The sequence below is a fragment of the Daphnia carinata genome, chromosome 5, assembly GCF_022539665.2.
Source record: "Daphnia carinata strain CSIRO-1 chromosome 5, CSIRO_AGI_Dcar_HiC_V3, whole genome shotgun sequence".
NCBI lineage: Eukaryota > Metazoa > Arthropoda > Branchiopoda > Diplostraca > Daphniidae > Daphnia > Daphnia carinata.
The window spans coordinates 8,381,548-8,397,081 of NC_081335.1; the positions used below are offsets into that span (position 1 = coordinate 8,381,548).

General features: G+C 37.9%; 5 protein-coding genes across 6 annotated transcripts; 3 read left to right on the plus strand and 2 right to left on the minus strand.

Annotated features, from left to right (window-relative positions):
• Nucleotides 1-3,830: 3,830 nt before the first annotated feature.
• On the plus strand, nucleotides 3,831-4,853 carry LOC130702980 (N6-adenosine-methyltransferase TMT1A-like). Its single transcript, XM_057524608.2, has 3 exons — nucleotides 3,831-3,988; nucleotides 4,048-4,462; nucleotides 4,518-4,853. Exons 1-3 carry the CDS (start codon nucleotides 3,867-3,869, stop codon nucleotides 4,785-4,787), a joined length of 807 nt encoding a protein of 268 aa, XP_057380591.1. The 5' UTR covers nucleotides 3,831-3,866; the 3' UTR covers nucleotides 4,788-4,853.
• Nucleotides 4,854-5,761: 908 nt separating this feature from the next.
• On the plus strand, nucleotides 5,762-6,755 carry LOC130703002 (N6-adenosine-methyltransferase TMT1A-like). Its single transcript, XM_057524623.2, has 3 exons — nucleotides 5,762-5,919; nucleotides 5,982-6,396; nucleotides 6,457-6,755. Exons 1-3 carry the CDS (start codon nucleotides 5,801-5,803, stop codon nucleotides 6,715-6,717), a joined length of 795 nt encoding a protein of 264 aa, XP_057380606.1. The 5' UTR covers nucleotides 5,762-5,800; the 3' UTR covers nucleotides 6,718-6,755.
• Nucleotides 6,756-8,536: 1,781 nt separating this feature from the next.
• Nucleotides 8,537-10,008, minus strand: LOC130703013 (fatty acid hydroxylase domain-containing protein 2-like). 2 transcript variants are annotated; one of them, XM_057524640.1, is made up of 6 exons: nucleotides 9,968-10,008; nucleotides 9,775-9,863; nucleotides 9,569-9,675; nucleotides 9,354-9,493; nucleotides 9,099-9,283; nucleotides 8,537-9,026 (listed from the first exon to the last, which is right to left on the minus strand). In XM_057524640.1, the coding sequence occupies exons 2-6, from the start codon at nucleotides 9,858-9,860 to the stop codon at nucleotides 8,648-8,650; spliced, it is 897 nt and encodes a 298-aa protein (XP_057380623.1). In that variant the 5' UTR covers nucleotides 9,861-9,863; nucleotides 9,968-10,008; the 3' UTR covers nucleotides 8,537-8,647. The 2 variants fall into 2 exon arrangements, with proteins under 2 accessions (XP_057380623.1, XP_057380624.1); XM_057524641.1 differs by having other exon boundaries at nucleotides 9,775-9,886; nucleotides 9,968-10,005.
• A 414-nt stretch (nucleotides 10,009-10,422) lies between these two features.
• Nucleotides 10,423-11,816, minus strand: LOC130703091 (fatty acid hydroxylase domain-containing protein 2-like). The gene is made up of 5 exons (XM_057524708.2): nucleotides 11,600-11,816; nucleotides 11,418-11,524; nucleotides 11,198-11,337; nucleotides 10,951-11,135; nucleotides 10,423-10,881 (listed from the first exon to the last, which is right to left on the minus strand). Exons 1-5 carry the CDS (start codon nucleotides 11,677-11,679, stop codon nucleotides 10,503-10,505), a joined length of 891 nt encoding a protein of 296 aa, XP_057380691.1. The 5' UTR covers nucleotides 11,680-11,816; the 3' UTR covers nucleotides 10,423-10,502.
• Nucleotides 11,817-13,215: 1,399 nt separating this feature from the next.
• Nucleotides 13,216-15,150, plus strand: LOC130703095 (UDP-glycosyltransferase UGT5-like). The gene is made up of 2 exons (XM_057524711.2): nucleotides 13,216-14,589; nucleotides 14,657-15,150. Exons 1-2 carry the CDS (start codon nucleotides 13,304-13,306, stop codon nucleotides 14,946-14,948), a joined length of 1,578 nt encoding a protein of 525 aa, XP_057380694.1. The 5' UTR covers nucleotides 13,216-13,303; the 3' UTR covers nucleotides 14,949-15,150.
• The last annotated feature ends 384 nt before the right edge of the window (nucleotides 15,151-15,534 follow it).

The window sequence follows — 15,534 nt, forward strand, 5'->3', positions numbered from 1 at the left end:
TTGTGCAACAGTTTTCAGTATTGGTCTTCTATAGAGCAATATCTCTTGTTGCAAACTCACACAAGGAAACACTAAAAGCTTGTTGTTGCTCAATCTGCATGTTCTTATATCAACTTCAAATGTTATTTTAATTGTGTGTCCCACACATAAACTGTAACTAAGTTTTGAGTTTATTTTACCCTAGTTTCAGCATTTCCACACCATCTTCATCATGTTTGTCACATACGAAAAAGACTTTGATCGAACAATAATAGAGAATGTTATTTTAACAAAAAATGCACTCAATAGTATCAGATCTTAGTTTAGTATGTTTAGAAATCCAACACTGTTCTTGTCAGCGAGATGCTTCTGTGAGAATATGCAATTTATACAATAGGACTCCATTGGTTACTGTGTTATGCACATTTGTTTTGCACTTTGGTTGTCCACCTTCCTTGTGCCATTTGTTATGCTTGTAACAATCACTTGCCCCAAAATGACAATACAATGTACCTGATTTCCCAAATAATGTAACATTGACAAGAATTAGATTTTAAAAATTAGCTGGACAGAAATTGTGTTTTATCACAGATTTGCTGGAGACTGATTTGCCTTCCTTATACGATACCGATGCAACATAATCCAGTTGGCACGAAAAAAGAGGCAATGGATCATCTAATTACTTATACAATACTATTATCTATCGACTTACCTTTCATCTTCCATCTGCAACATGCTTACATTTCGCAGATCATAGCAAGAAAATAAATAAACTCCTCACTTCCAAGCACGTAATTAAGACATAAGCAGTTATTTGTTTTTGAGAATGACCTAACAATCCGAGTCTGTTGCTAAGCAAAGTGTTATGGCCTCAAAAAAAAAAAACGAACATTGCTTGTCACAATGACAAAGTTGGTCATGGCCATCAATAATATGGTATCTAGCATGGTGCCCTCTAGCGGCCAGAAATACCACCGGTCAGAAGCGCATCTTTCAAATCCATCTTGCGGCCAGAAAAGACATCTCTCAAAATCCATCTAGAGGCCAGAAACGAAATCTCTCAAAATCCATCTAGCGGCCAGAAACAGCATCTCAAGTCATCTAGAGGCCAGAAACCGCAGCGACAGTGCCAGCTAGAGGAAACGGAACCAAAGAAAACCGTAAAACATACAATTAGACGTAAACCAGCTTCCTCATTTCTAGACGAATGTTTTTTAACACATGGAAAAGCGGCGCTTCGTAAACAATTTCTATGTAAAAGAAAATATTACTTTAAGCCTTTAACATCACAGTTTACTTTTCGAAGAATGAAAAGTTTTTTAGCTCTTCCCATCCTGGTGCAAGTTCCCCTTTCACGTATATGCTACATAGCTTCTAATTAATAGCACAAAAAAAACAAACAATAATTTTCATTATCAGAACTTATGTTCCTGTGAATCGTCCTCCAGGAGCACGTGTTCTGCTCACGGCAATGCAAAACGTTTTCAATTATTTTTCCCGTTTTTTTTTCAAAACTTTTTGGCTGTTGGAAACTTCGTGAACAGCATGGCCTGTACAATCCGCTATTTGAACCTCGTCAGAAAGGACAACGGAAAAAAATGTGTTGTTTAAGTCCTTAAGCAGGGTTAGAAGCCAACGAATTAGCTGAAGCTTAACTCCTTCTAGCAAGGAAATCGATAACCACCATGACTCTGTGGATTGACAGTTCGGTTAAGTATTCAAGTGATGACCAGAAAGAAATCCTTACGAAAATGAAATTCACGAGACGGAATTTTCGGAAAAATGATAAAATGAATACCTGAAAAATTTAGTTCGTGAAATTGTTCATCACGTATGGATACTTTTACGATTCGGTCAAATAGGTCCTAAGCGACAGGCGGCCCTCCCAGTCCAAACAGCATGCTCATCCACACGAATAGTGGGCACAATGTTGTTGAGCTATGCCTTTCACCAAATAAATTTACATAATAAAAAAAGCCGGTATGCACCCTTCAGTCTAAATACCGACCTGTTTAAGTTGAAGATTACGTCGAATCAAGCAAAGAGAGCATCAACACAATCACAGCTTTCATTATTTTACCGAAATAAAATTCCTTCCGAAAAGTTCCGTTAAAGCTGACACCATCTAAAGAATGATGTGAAAAGGACTAAACAAAATTGTAGATAAAATAACAGTACACAAATGGCATGTTAGATATCGAATCCTAAACGACGCCCAATTTTAAGAAAAGGTTACAGTGAAAAAACCAAACTTTGGATCAGAATTGGAAACTATCGTAATGATCATCTTAGCAACCAATGTACACTGCTTTCTTTCAGATTAGTAGAAAAATGGAATCATACGCACCCATCTCGTTCTGGCGGCGAGTCCCTGTTAAGTACTGGATCAAGCATTGATAATTTCTGATTATTATCTAAAACAAAAGTATATATTATGTCAACACAGTAATAATTTACCAGTCAATGGCAGTAAAATAAAGGAAGAGAGAAAATTTTAAATATATTGCAAATGCTAACCTCTTCATTGTGGAAATTATAAATATCTTGAGGAGAAACCCCTGTGGTTTAACATGTGATGTTTCGTTGAGTACACCTATCTCTTCCTTGTGGTCTCGCAAACTATTTTACGTTAATTATTTATCAATTACAAAAAGAATTACCCTTTTATTGAATATTATTATTGACTTATTATTATTATTAAATCAATTATTAAATATTTGCCATTGTTCATCACCTCACTGGTTTGTTCATTAGCATTTGCTTGTGATGACACCTAACCCGTCTCCTTTTGAATCCTGCTCAAACATTATGTGAATTCTTTCTATTTCATTCTTGAGATAAAATGACCTAGCATACCATCAGTTTTCAGAAAACAAACAAGAAAAGTTATAAAATTCTACTAAGACTACCACTTCATTTCCATTAGAAATGAAACATTCAGTCTACTGTGTTAAATTCCAGAAATCCCAACAAAACATCTGCCACAGTCAAACATGATGAACCAAAAGACACCAAGACACAGGTAGATGTCTGCTTATCCTCTTAAAACAGTGTTGCTTCAACAGCAAGACGAAAGAATCACTCATCCATCCCATATATTATCTTTCACTTTTTTCCCATTCTGGCAACTAGTTTAATTTATTTACCTCAATCTAGAGATAGCCCCAATTGCTTCGGCATTCCTTCTGCTAGTGTGTACTACTAAACCATTTTCTGGATTCTCACTCTGAGGGTTCATTTGAAATATGTACACAGAATTCTAATGGCGTCCAAACGATGGGAACAAACTGATGAACTCAAATCAGGTCATTCGAGGACACGATGCCAACGCCATCTACTGAAAATGAAACTCTAACACTACTACCGCCATCTATCGAAGAAAATTTTTAAATGAGTAGCTATTGCACAAATCTGTTGTTAGCATCTCTTGATAGATTGTAGGAATTTTTCTAACTTACGTAAAAAAAAAGGAAAAGCTGGTACGCTTTTAGTAAGCAATAAATAATGTGACGGAAATTGCATTTCTTTATCGTTTCTCCTTGACGATCATTTCAAGCGCATGGCTAGGCTTATGTCTATACTTTCTAGTGATAAAACATAGAATCTTTACAAGTATGACCCTGTTTGCCCATACTTAGAAGTTTTTAATGTTGGGAAAGATCATGTTGGTCAAGGATTATAACATGCGTCATGATGTATGTATTCGCTAATCGTCCCGATACGTGTGAGTCTTCTAACCTATATATATAGCAAGCGAAGTGTCAGTACTCCTTCAGAGAGCTCAGTGTTGTCTGGTATATTCTTCTGTTACAATTAGCATCTGTTTTACTTGCCATTATTTTTTTTTTCAAATAACGGGGAACGAAACATTGTTCATCAGTACCAAGATGTTTGATTCTGCTTCGAAATTGTCTTATCCGGTAACTCGGATGTGGATTCCTCCCATTTTGCTGGGATTTGGCATTTTATTTCTTATCAGAAAATGGGTCGGCAATTATCTCCGGCAGTTGTAAGTCTTTTCAAATTCAAATATTTTTTAAACTCGCGTTCAAATGATTTATTATACAGATTTTTTGCATCGACGTACAACAAGATGCTTGGTACTTATCACGTGACATGTCGTGAACTGAAAAGACAACATTTTGATTCAATGAAGAATCATCCATCAACCGATCCCGTCCTGAGGAAAAAAGGCGCTCTGAGGATATTAGAAATCGGTCCTGGACCCGGATACAATTTCGAATTTTATCCTCCAAACAGCGTACTGACTGTCGTTGAAGTCAACCCGTTCTTCGAGGATCAATTCTTCAAGAAACAGGCAGATCACCCGCAGATCAAGCTGGATCGTTTCATCGTCGGATTCGCTGAAGATATGAAAGGTATCCCTGACAACAGCATCGATATTGTCGTGTCCACAATGGTCCTCTGCTCCGTCCGCACTGTGGAAAGAGCCCTGAAAGAAATTCATCGTGTTCTGGCCCCGGTAGATGAAAAATTGGTTGAATTAAAATTTCATTTACCGTTGATTTGTTATTCAGGGTGGCAAGTACTATTTTTGGGAGCACATCCTCGAAGGTGAATATTGGTGGGTTCGAATGATCCAACACATAGCTTCTCATCGAATATGCCCTTATCAATTCGTCTTTGCCGGCTGCAAGTTGAATCGAAAAAGCGACGAAATCATTAAACGCAATGGAGTTGGATTCTCGCACATTGACCAGCAACGATTTCGAACTCCGCAAAAGGGAGGATTGCAAGCCATTTTGATTTTCCATAGCTCCCATCTCAAAGGCATTGCCACCAAATAACTTTAACTAGCTCACCGATACTTTCTCTAATTGTAGAGTATAAGATCGTATATATGCGGCTATAATATCATTTCTTAATTATCGAATAATCAATTGCAATTTTTCTTACTTTCTTTGGCAATAGTCTTTCAATATTGAATGCATTCAAATTAACTTTTGGGCTATTTGGGAGGTCTGTGATAATACACATTAATCACCAATATCCATGTCCATTTTCTAATGGGGTTCTTCGCATTGGGCTCGTATAAATTGATAGATAAACTCAAAAACATTCTATTCTACAAACTTGTACGAGAAAAGGTTATTAAAAATGATGTGCATCTAAAGACCCAGTCCAATTTTCCATCATCTCCACACGTTTTCAGTGCGAAGTTGCTCGGTTATCATCCGTCATTTACAACGTCACATTGAAGCCCAAGACGAAGGTTGGAATGCCTAGCCTATTATGCAATATTCAAATTTTCTTGTAACCTCAAATGAAAGATCGGAAGAAACCTTGTGGGTCTCATGTAACGGCATAGAAATCCGTTACGTAAAAAAAGAAAAAGAAAAGAGTAAAAACAAAAAAAGCCTCGAGCACCTACCTATTTTTTAGTATAGAAAAATGAGTACTAGGTAAAAAGAACTGTACATAAATAGCTCATTCCTAGATATAATTTAGGTTTTTTTTTGTTGTTATTTATTGCTGTCCTGTGGCTGTTTCGTTTTTACAACGGGAATTTTTCCCATCGTTAGCATAACGTGGTTTTATGACTCCGTTGTTTTTCACGATCTCAGTCTAGCACGGAAGTGAAAATAATTTTATAAACAAAAGTAAAGGTTCGACATTTCTTTTAAATTTGACCGAAGACACCACAAAAGCAACACAATACCTTGAGGGCACATCGAAAAAAAGGCTACATATCCACATGTTTCGTCTTCTTAGTTTGCAGTCCAGTTGATGTTGATCCGTTGAACGTCCGCGTCATTTTCACGGCCGGACATCACAAAAAGCAAACAGTCCATGTTTAAAAATGCTTGAATTCTTTCAAGAAATTCTGCATACAGTAGAACTGTGGCTTCCCCACATAGCTGTTGGAATTATCGTTTTGTTAATTCTGAAGAAATACGGAGGTAGCCACATCCAGCCGATGTAAGCATTACATCTGTTATACTATCAGAATTCGTTTTACATTTTACATTCGTTTAACGCAGATTCTTCGCCAAAGTGTATAATCCTTTCCTTGGAACGTATCACGTCACATGTCAAGCACTGAAAAGAAAGCATTTTCTAGCCATGAAGGGTCACGTATCGGCAGATCCTGTCCTACGAAAGAAAGGCGCTCTGAGGATCCTTGAAATCGGTCCTGGACCGGGATACAATTTTGAATTTTACCCACCCAACAGTGAACTAACTGTTGTCGAAGTCAATCCGTACTTTGAAGAGCAATTTTTCAAGAAACAGGCCGAACATCCGCACATCAAAATGGATCGTTTCGTCGTAGGATTCGCTGAAAATATGAAGGACGTCCCCGATAACAGCGTCGACATCGTCGTTTCCACAATGGTCCTCTGTTCCGTGCGCAGTGTGGAAGGAGCTCTGAAAGAAATTCATCGCATCCTTGCTCCGGTTATTTAAAAACTACAAAGACTCAAATTTGAATTCACGTTATAACCGAATTAATTACAGGGAGGGAAATATTATTATTGGGAGCACATCCGCGAGGCTGAATACATGTGGGTCCTGTTCGTCCAACACCTGGCATCCTACACGTTCTATGACCTTGTGTTCGGTTGCCAATTAAACCGAATGAGCGATGAAATTATCAAGAGAAACGAAGCAGGATTCTCCGACATCGATCAGCAACGATTCAGAACACCACAAAAAGGAGGATTCCAAGCCATTTGCATTTTTCATAGCTCCCACGTCAAAGGAATAGCTACAAAATAAGAAAGCCTTCCTTTTTTACATCCATCTTCTCATGACATGCGTGTGTGTGTGTAGATTATCTCATTAGAAAACGTGGGCTTTAATGTGGTACGTAAAAGAACATGGGACGCCTAGTAACATGAACGCCAAGAAGTTTTTTGCATTTATAGATTCTTTGTGATTTATGCGCAAGGAGGTTTAACAAAGTTTTTTACTATTGTTTTACAAATTTTGTCTAGAAATATCAATGGAATTCATGAAATGGGATAATGCAATGAACAGGATTCGGTAGCACGCAACACTCAATAGAAACAAACAAGAAATTTGTATCCTCCTGGCTGTAACCAGCCACAGGAAATGACGTCAGTGTAAACTTGTAACGCAAATATAAACGATGTGTTTGGAAACTGTGTTTGTGATAGCACCACGATATCCGTATATGTAGAAGGCCGATGCAACGACGCGCAGTCTACAGGTAGAATGCACAACAAAGCATCGCTTAATCATAAAAATGACGATGCGACATGCAAGAGTACTTTAATGTTCAGTATACCAATAAAAAATGCGTGTAAATTTTTGATTTATACACGTATATGCACATCAATCGTTTATTCGTCGATATGCACTACTGATTTCAACAGATTAGTTACTACGTTTTTTCTCCTGTAATAAATGTTTAGCGTTCAAATAATCACATGTTTATTACACATTGAATAATATCCAATAGGTATCATAAAGCATGAATGAAACAATATTTTTAACTGAGGTATCTCTCCTTACACGCACACGTGTGACGAGCCATTACTTTGCACTCCAAAACAAGTAACGCGGTTTAGAAATCCATGACAAAAGAAAAATCGCTGGAAAAAAAACATTCCACTTTCTCCTGCCGTGATTCCAGCCAACATTATTTCTAATCCATTCGCTTACATTTTTAATTTGTATCTACCCCATTCCTGTTATTTCCATTGTTGTATTATGATATTTAAAAAAAATGTTTTGAAATGTAAAAAATGCGTTTCTGTCCGAAATCTAGCACAGTTTTTTTTACACGAATATGGCTTTCCTGTTATATTTTGCTAACTTTTCTTGCATTTTAGAAAAGATCTTGTTTTACGCTTAACTGGTTCATGCGCCTTACGTGTTTGTTTGGGGCTCGTTTAGGTTCAGGTTTTGAAATCGGTCAGACAACGCATCAAAATGATATCGATGTAATAATGCGTTTCTCATTCCTTTTTCATATGTCGTTGTTTATTGATATAAATTGTCCTGCGGCCATTTTAGCGCGCAAGGCTTTATCAGTGGCGTGAAAGTAATCAAGAGATCCCAACCCTCTCAAATTAAAATGAAACTTTCTTAAAGAGCAAAGCCAAAATTTTTTAAATAATTGTACCTGCTGCTTTCAGCCCTGATCACTTCACTATAGCTACGTTTGATGTCGAATGTTTTCTAAAACGAACCACTTGGAGGGCAATCAACTTCTTACAAGACCAACTGACACACGGTGCGGGGAAAACTGGTAGGGCAACTATATCGTTTCACTTTATTTGGAGTGCGGACATTAAAAACTGGTTTTACTCGTCTGGGTAGCAAGTCCATCTTAAAAAGAGGAAATGTAGGAAAAGGGAATTTTCGACATAAAGTTCAGTTGATTCTTGTACCACATGGAGAGTCGTGTTTGTTAACTAAACAAAACTAATGTGTGTGCGAACATTATCTTTGTGTCACATTGTTGATTGACGCTCCGTCGTTAATGCAAATTTATTTAAAGCAAAAATTTATTTTTTGAAAATAAACGAAATTAGCATTTCTCCCATCAATAAATTTTTCTAAAAATGGATGATGATAAAACGTTTCTTTATTGCTGTCAATATTTATAGCACAGTTTATTAAGGTTAAAACTGTAATTCTTTACTGAAATTTGTTTTCCGTGTACGTCAATCTGCTAAATTTAATGAGACAATTCTCCTGATGCAATTTTAGAGCGGAAGACCTTATCAGTGCCGTGAAGGTAGTCAAGAGGTCCCCAGCCCCAAACAGCGAAACATTCCGTTGATTTTTGGTGATGGAAATCGTGACGTACAGGAGAAGGAAAAGCAAACAAACGATAGCCACTATGGTCGTTCAAAGATCTTATTGCGCTCCAAATGTGCCAGAACCATTGAGTGCAAAAGTGAGAATTGGTCAGTAAGAAACCGATACTGCCTGGAAGAACATTGCCAATCAATTGTTCCAGGGGATGATTGTACATGGCAGATAAGGCCACTGGTGTCGTCCAATCGTGATGCCATTTATGCGTCCACTTGTAGAGGAGTCTATGATGAAACATCCTGTTGTTTCGGTGTGAAAATATATCAAAGAAATTCGTGATTGAACAATTATTAATTTTAAAGTTATTTTGCCTGTGGGTGTAATAAACAAATATTTCTTGAGTTGGAATCAGGATCATTAAATCAGCCAGGAATCGTAGGAGAGTTGGCACCTCTCGAACAGGTGGAACGCTTTTGTTCAGTAGGGAATAGTAACCAGCAATGATCGAGCAAGGAACCATTACGAACATTTGGTTAAATAAATTCAGGCGAATCAACTATACACAATCAACGCGAGCCATTAAATTTATAGATCGCTTGAACTTACAAACTTGCATGCGTACATACCGATGGGATTTTTCGCTTATCGATCACGACATTGGGTTGAACTTTTCGCCGAAAGATGAACTTTGGCCAAGCGGTTAGTTCCATCAGGAGATAGGCCAGTCCGATGGTCCAATAGACGATAAGAAACGAAATATTTAAACCTGCAGAGTTTAATGGTTCTTATTTATTACACGGAAAGATTCAGTTGCGCATATATAACATAAAAAAATGCATACTGTAAACGTAGAAGTTAAATGGGTCGTCACCAATCCGATCAATGATCTTGTTCCATCCATTTTGTATTTGTATTCCGATGATAGTCTTTAAATTCCAAACGTGATTCCTTTTTCACCAATAACGTTACACAAACATGTAAGAAATAATAAATTTACACATTGTACCATGTAGCATATGCCAATAGGTCTTGTAAATAACGACTTACACAGAAAGTAGAGCAATTAAAAGAGCTAAGAACTGAACGTTGGACTTGCTGATGAATTGGGTTGGATAGCGGGCCTCATTTTTCATTTCCTAGAAAGAAAAACTATACAGATCTACGTGGGAGGATGATTAGGAAATCAATCCGAAACTGTTTTGAAGAACAAAGATAGCTTTCATTTAAAAAAAATGTATACCTGCTCTCTACAGCACTGCTCACTTCACTAAAGGTTCTACGTCGAGTGTTTTCTAAAAACAAAGCGCTAGTAAGGTAATTACCTATTTCGAAGACCAACTGACATAGTGGAGTGAAAACTGGTAGTGCAACTATGCCGTTTCACATCGTTCTAGAAGTGCGAAAAACTGGTTTTACTCGTCTGGGCAGCAAACTATGCAATTTTTTTCATCGTAGCAATCTTATGCTAAAGTCACCGTTAAAACAAAACAATGTGAAAGGGAATTTTCAGTATAAAGCTTAGGGCTCACTTTTGCATGGAAAGCATCACTATCTGATGCCATGATTGGGTTTCAAACACTGTTCTTGTAATGCTCCATCATTAATACAAATTCATTCATTATAGAAAAAAATTAAATTTAGAAAAACAAGGGCTATCCAGTGGAAGATTGTAAATATTGTTGCTAAAACGTTTATTTATTACCGAAAATGTTTACAGCGTAAGTTAAAACTGTATTTCGTTTATTCTATACAATTTGAGTTTCATATACGCCAAGTTAGTGAGACAATTCTCCTGAAGCAATTTTAGCGCGGAAAACCTTATCAGTGCCGTGAAGGTAGTCAAGAGGGCCCCAGGCCCAAACCGCAAAACATTCCGTTGATTTTTGATGGTGAAAATCGTGACGTACAGGAGAAGGAAAGGCAAACAACCGATAGCCACTATGGTCGTTCAACGACCTCACAGCGCTCCAAGCGAACCACAACCATTGAGTGAATAAATGAGAATTAGTCAACGCTAGACCGATACTGACTGGAAGGATATTTCCAATCAATTGATCCAAGGGGTGATTGTACATGGAAGACAAGGCCACTGGTGTCGTCCATTCATGATGCCATTTGTGGGTCCATTTATACAAAAGCCTGTGATGAAACATTCTATTTTTTAAAGAAAATAAACTCCATTAAACATTTCAAACATTTTAGATATTGTTGTGAAAGTTTTACCTGTGAGTGTAGTAAACAAATATTTCTTGGGCTGGAACGAGGATCATCATATCAACCACGAATCGGGAGAGAGTTGGCACTTCTCTTACTGGGGGTGGAGTTCCACTGTACGTTAGGAAATAGTAGCCGAAGATGGAAAAGGGAATGAGCACGAAGCACTGATTGAATAAATTCACGCCAAGCAACTAAAGACATGAACGCAGCCATGAAATAATTAGATCGTTTTATATTATGAACTTTTATGTACCGATAAGATTTTTTGTTTATCGATCACGACGTTGGGTTGAACTTTCCGCTGAAAAATGCACCTTGGCCAAGTTGTTAGCTCCATCAAGAGATAGGCCAGTCCAACGGTCCAATAGATGATGAGCAATGAAATATTAAAAGCTGTAAAATTTTATGTTTTTTATCTATTAAACTTAAAGATGTAAATAAAATTTTTTGAGTTTAACATGCGAAACTCATACCGTAGACGTAGACATTAAATGTGTCATCACCAATCCGATCAAAAATTGCATCCCATCCATTCTGTATTTGAATTCCAAGGATGGTCTTGACATTCCAAATACGATTCCTTTAATGAATAAAAATAAAAACATGAAACGCCATCCTGTTCAACGATACTACGTAGCACAGGCGATGAACTTACAGAGAAAGTAGAACAACCAAAAACGCAACAAGCGTACTAATGCTGATGAATTTGTTTGTATGCCGAACTTCATTTTTCATTGCAAACCACGTATAACTTTGCTAATCGTACAAAAGAACACTTTAGTCGGGAAATTAATGAAAGCGAATTGAACTGTATGAAACGTGTCAATGTTGAACAGCTGTTGAGGAATGCTGGCTGTACTCAATCCAGGAAGGAGTTGCCTACAATACTAAACAAAAAAGCACGATGGTGGAGTAGTTTTCAAGCCAACTGGCATACAACGGAGGGGGGGAACTTGTGTGATAACTATACCGTTACACGTCTTCGTGGTGAGAGAAGTCTTTTTTTTTGCAAATTTTGGTCATACCAAGCAATATAAGAGACTTGTATATTTCGAACGGAGACATAAGTTTTGCAATCAGCTTAAAGGCACAATGTTTTATTAGCCTGAAAGCTTAGAAAACAGAGAACTATAAACATAACACCATTTCAGCTGACAGGTTTGCGCGTTAGATGGCCCGCTCTAAACTTTTGTTGTTACGTCATTTTATGTACCTTTTTTTTCCCCGGCACCATCCCGTTAGCTATAATATAATAGTACGGCATTCTATATATAGGACCGTAACGATTGTTGATGTGTATGCATACTTCCTTACAGTCATGAGGTTTCGTATAAAACATGGCTTGCAACAATCAGATGGCCCTCAATCACACTTAAAACGCATTAGCTCTATTGCATAGACATAACCTTATAGGTCCTTCAAAATTTTTCCCGTGTTGTGCTGTGACTGGAAAGCGTAACAAACCTACCCGAATATCCCAAACTATTTCCGCCTCACACATTTTGTCTAGAATATTATGCCCGTTCTAGGGTTTTAATATTTACAATAGGTTGTAAAATTGCAAGACGTGATGGTCATAAATAGTTCCGTTCACCCTAGAAAGTTGGTTTATTATTGTTCAACAAAACTAGGATTTCCGTTTAAAAAATTCGTTTCAGTTTTCATCAATTATATAAGGAAAACACTTAAAGTAAAGGTGAAGTCGGCATATTACGAAATCAAAACTATTTTTCAAGGTTTATGCAATGCCTTTTTTTTTGGAAGGAAAGATCTTGTGAAATATCAGATGATATGTTATCAAACAATTGTTTAAAATCGCGATGCCTATCTACAAAAAAAATGACATGTAACAATTTTTTAATTAAAAAACTGATGTTGCAAATGTTTGTCAAATGCTAACGTTGCTTTTAGCAAGAAATATGATGGGATATACAATATATAGACGAGAAATCTTCTTCAATCTTTATGGCAATTTCTCTTTTCTCACGTCTAGGTGGTGCCAGAGGGCGTTTCTAGAGCCACTAGTTCCAAACCTATCTCTGTATAGGGTAAAATTTTTTATAGCCTCTCTATACGCTTGAAGCGATTTATTCAGCCGATTACTTGGAGAACGTAACTTGGGAAGAGTACGCACGTATAGCCCATCAGTCGGCAGCTTCTGAGCAGGACGTTTGTGCTCATTGGATGAAAAAAAATCACGTGATCGTGAACAAATATTATATAGTGAAGACATCAAGGCTTTCAGTGCACATATAGACGGTGAGAATCATTTGATGGCACACATCATTGTTCCCTATCAGTGGTTAAGATCTTAGAAACATTGGCGACCCGCTCATTTGCTTTAACATTTGTAGTAAAAATGATGTATTATAGTGCAATCATCGTATTATTTCTCAATGTATTTTATGTTATGGCTCACAAAATCCTCGTATTGTCTCCCATCACAGCGCCCAGTCACACGAATTTCTTCAAACCGATCGTGAGCGCGTTAGCCGAACGCGGCCATTCTGTTACTTATTGGAATGGATTACCACCTGACCCATGGATGGTCAGTAATCAGACAACCAATCTACGCGTCCTCTACTCACCGAAATTGAAAGAAATCAACGCTCATCATAAGACGATCGGATTCCAGCATCGCGACAGTCCGTTCGGTCTATTATTGGGCATTCCGAATCGTATGGCGACTTACTGCACGGCCATTTATCAGGATCCCGTTTTTCATCAACTAATGAATTCTACGGAACGATACGACTTAATCATCCTCGAAGCCGTATTTAACGAATGCGTTCTACCATTGGTTCGCAAACTCGATGTGCCCTTCATCTACATGATGGGTCTTGCCCCATCTCCGTGGCTCCTGGACGCAGCTGGTTCGTCATTGAACCTGGACCATTTACCACATCCTGGTTCGAATTACGCCGATGAAATGAACTTTTGGCAGAGGACATTCAACACACTGTCCGGCCTTGTAATGTCGTACTTTCATCATTGGTTCGTGATGCCCGTTGTAGATAAATACGCATCCGAGATGCTTGAAATCGATGACCAGGAGCCCGTCTTTGATACTGAGAATCGCTATTTGAGTCTGGTCATTGTCAATACTCATTTCAGCATCAATTACCAAATGTCTACACCTTCGGCAGTTATCGAAGCCGGTGGATTGCATTGCGTTCCACCTAAACCACTACCACAAGAATTGGAAACATTTGTCAATGGTGATGCTGGATTCATCATCGTTAGCTTCGGTTCCATTTTAAAAGGAGCCGAAATTCCGGATGATGTACGTCGCATTTTTCTATCTACTTTTGCCCGCCTGCCACAACGTGTCGTTTGGAAATGGGAAGAAACGATGGGCGTCCAAGATGAAATGATTCCATCTAATGTTAAACTGTTGCCTTGGTTACCGCAACAAGATCTCCTCGGCCATCCCAAAGTGCGTCTATTCATCACACACGGCGGCCTTTTCAGCAACCAAGAAGCCGTTTATCACGGCGTACCGCTTATTGCTTTGCCCGTCTTTGCCGACCAGCCCATCAATGCTCAAAAGGCCCAGGATGACGGTTACGCTATTCGACTTGACTGGAATAATTTGAGCGAAAACGTTCTCTATGACGCTATTCAACTTGTACTTTCTAATCCAAGGTCTGTTTGCCATTCACATTCATTTAAATGCAAACATATTGAATAAATAATGAATGTTGGCTTTTAGGTACGCGCAAAAGATGAAAGAAATTTCGACGATAATGCGAGACCAAACAGAACATCCACTTGACAGGGCCATTTACTGGATAGAGTACGTCATCCGTCATAGGGGAGCGCCTCATTTGCGTACGGCCTCGCGCAAACTTTCCCTTTATCAACGCTGTCTCGTCGATGTGATGTTGTTTGTCTTCCTTGGTTGCATACTGTTTACCTGGGCAACTCAATCGCTTATTCGTGCCCTTTACCGCAAAATTCAGAAAGAGAAGGCATTGATTAATGATGATAAAAAGAAGAACTAGACACGCGAATTTTATTTTTGTTTAACCTGTTAGGATGAACCTTCACAAACAAGTTTTTTTTTTACAGATGTTTAATTTCCGCTGCACCCTAGATGTTGATCGTTCTATTAGTCTGTGTATCTATTGCTATGCATTAGGTTATACGACTCTCACTTACAAGGATAAATAAATGCGAACGAGACGTGCGGTTGCTAAATCTAAGCAAATGATTCATTGCCTATAGAAAATAGATAAACACTTCATGTACGTACATAAACAAACTTTTTCTTCGATGACACCAATAAATTGAATTCGATTGCTGTCCATAAAATGTGATTTTAACTGCCTACCGTTCAACTAGGGCACGTTATCTTAGCTAAATTTCGACACTTGAATAAAGACGTGCTTACTTCATTTCGCGTGACTGTCGTCATATCCTTGCAAGTTTATGCTATTTTCACTCTTACCTGAAACCATTAGAATTCGGTTCAATTTTTTTGGTATTTTCATTCGAGGTCGAAATACAATCAAATTTTCGATAGCAACATATTGACACGTAGCTAATGATGTTATACTAAACCCGCTGAAAACTACGTCACCTTTTTTG

Coding starts and splice junctions, on each gene's coding strand:
- LOC130703002 (XM_057524623.2), top strand. CDS start 5,801: ATGCTTGAATTCTTTCAAGAAATTCTGCATACAGTAGAACTGTGGCTT. Junction 5,920..5,981: donor GGTAGCCACATCCAGCCGAT/GTAAGCATTACA, acceptor CGTTTAACGCAG/ATTCTTCGCCAAAGTGTATA. Junction 6,397..6,456: donor TTCATCGCATCCTTGCTCCG/GTTATTTAAAAA, acceptor AATTAATTACAG/GGAGGGAAATATTATTATTG.
- LOC130703095 (XM_057524711.2), top strand. CDS start 13,304: ATGATGTATTATAGTGCAATCATCGTATTATTTCTCAATGTATTTTAT. Junction 14,590..14,656: donor CTTGTACTTTCTAATCCAAG/GTCTGTTTGCCA, acceptor GTTGGCTTTTAG/GTACGCGCAAAAGATGAAAG.
- LOC130703091 (XM_057524708.2), bottom strand. CDS start 11,679: ATGAAAAATGAAGTTCGGCATACAAACAAATTCATCAGCATTAGTACG. Junction 11,525..11,599: donor TTGGTTGTTCTACTTTCTCT/GTAAGTTCATCG, acceptor TATTCATTAAAG/GAATCGTATTTGGAATGTCA. Junction 11,338..11,417: donor ATTTAATGTCTACGTCTACG/GTATGAGTTTCG, acceptor AAAATTTTACAG/CTTTTAATATTTCATTGCTC.
- LOC130703013 (XM_057524640.1), bottom strand. CDS start 9,860: ATGAAAAATGAGGCCCGCTATCCAACCCAATTCATCAGCAAGTCCAAC. Junction 9,676..9,774: donor TTAATTGCTCTACTTTCTGT/GTAAGTCGTTAT, acceptor TTGGTGAAAAAG/GAATCACGTTTGGAATTTAA. Junction 9,284..9,353: donor ATAAGCGAAAAATCCCATCG/GTATGTACGCAT, acceptor GATTGTGTATAG/TTGATTCGCCTGAATTTATT.
- LOC130702980 (XM_057524608.2), top strand. CDS start 3,867: ATGTTTGATTCTGCTTCGAAATTGTCTTATCCGGTAACTCGGATGTGG. Junction 3,989..4,047: donor GGCAATTATCTCCGGCAGTT/GTAAGTCTTTTC, acceptor TTTATTATACAG/ATTTTTTGCATCGACGTACA. Junction 4,463..4,517: donor TTCATCGTGTTCTGGCCCCG/GTAGATGAAAAA, acceptor TTTGTTATTCAG/GGTGGCAAGTACTATTTTTG.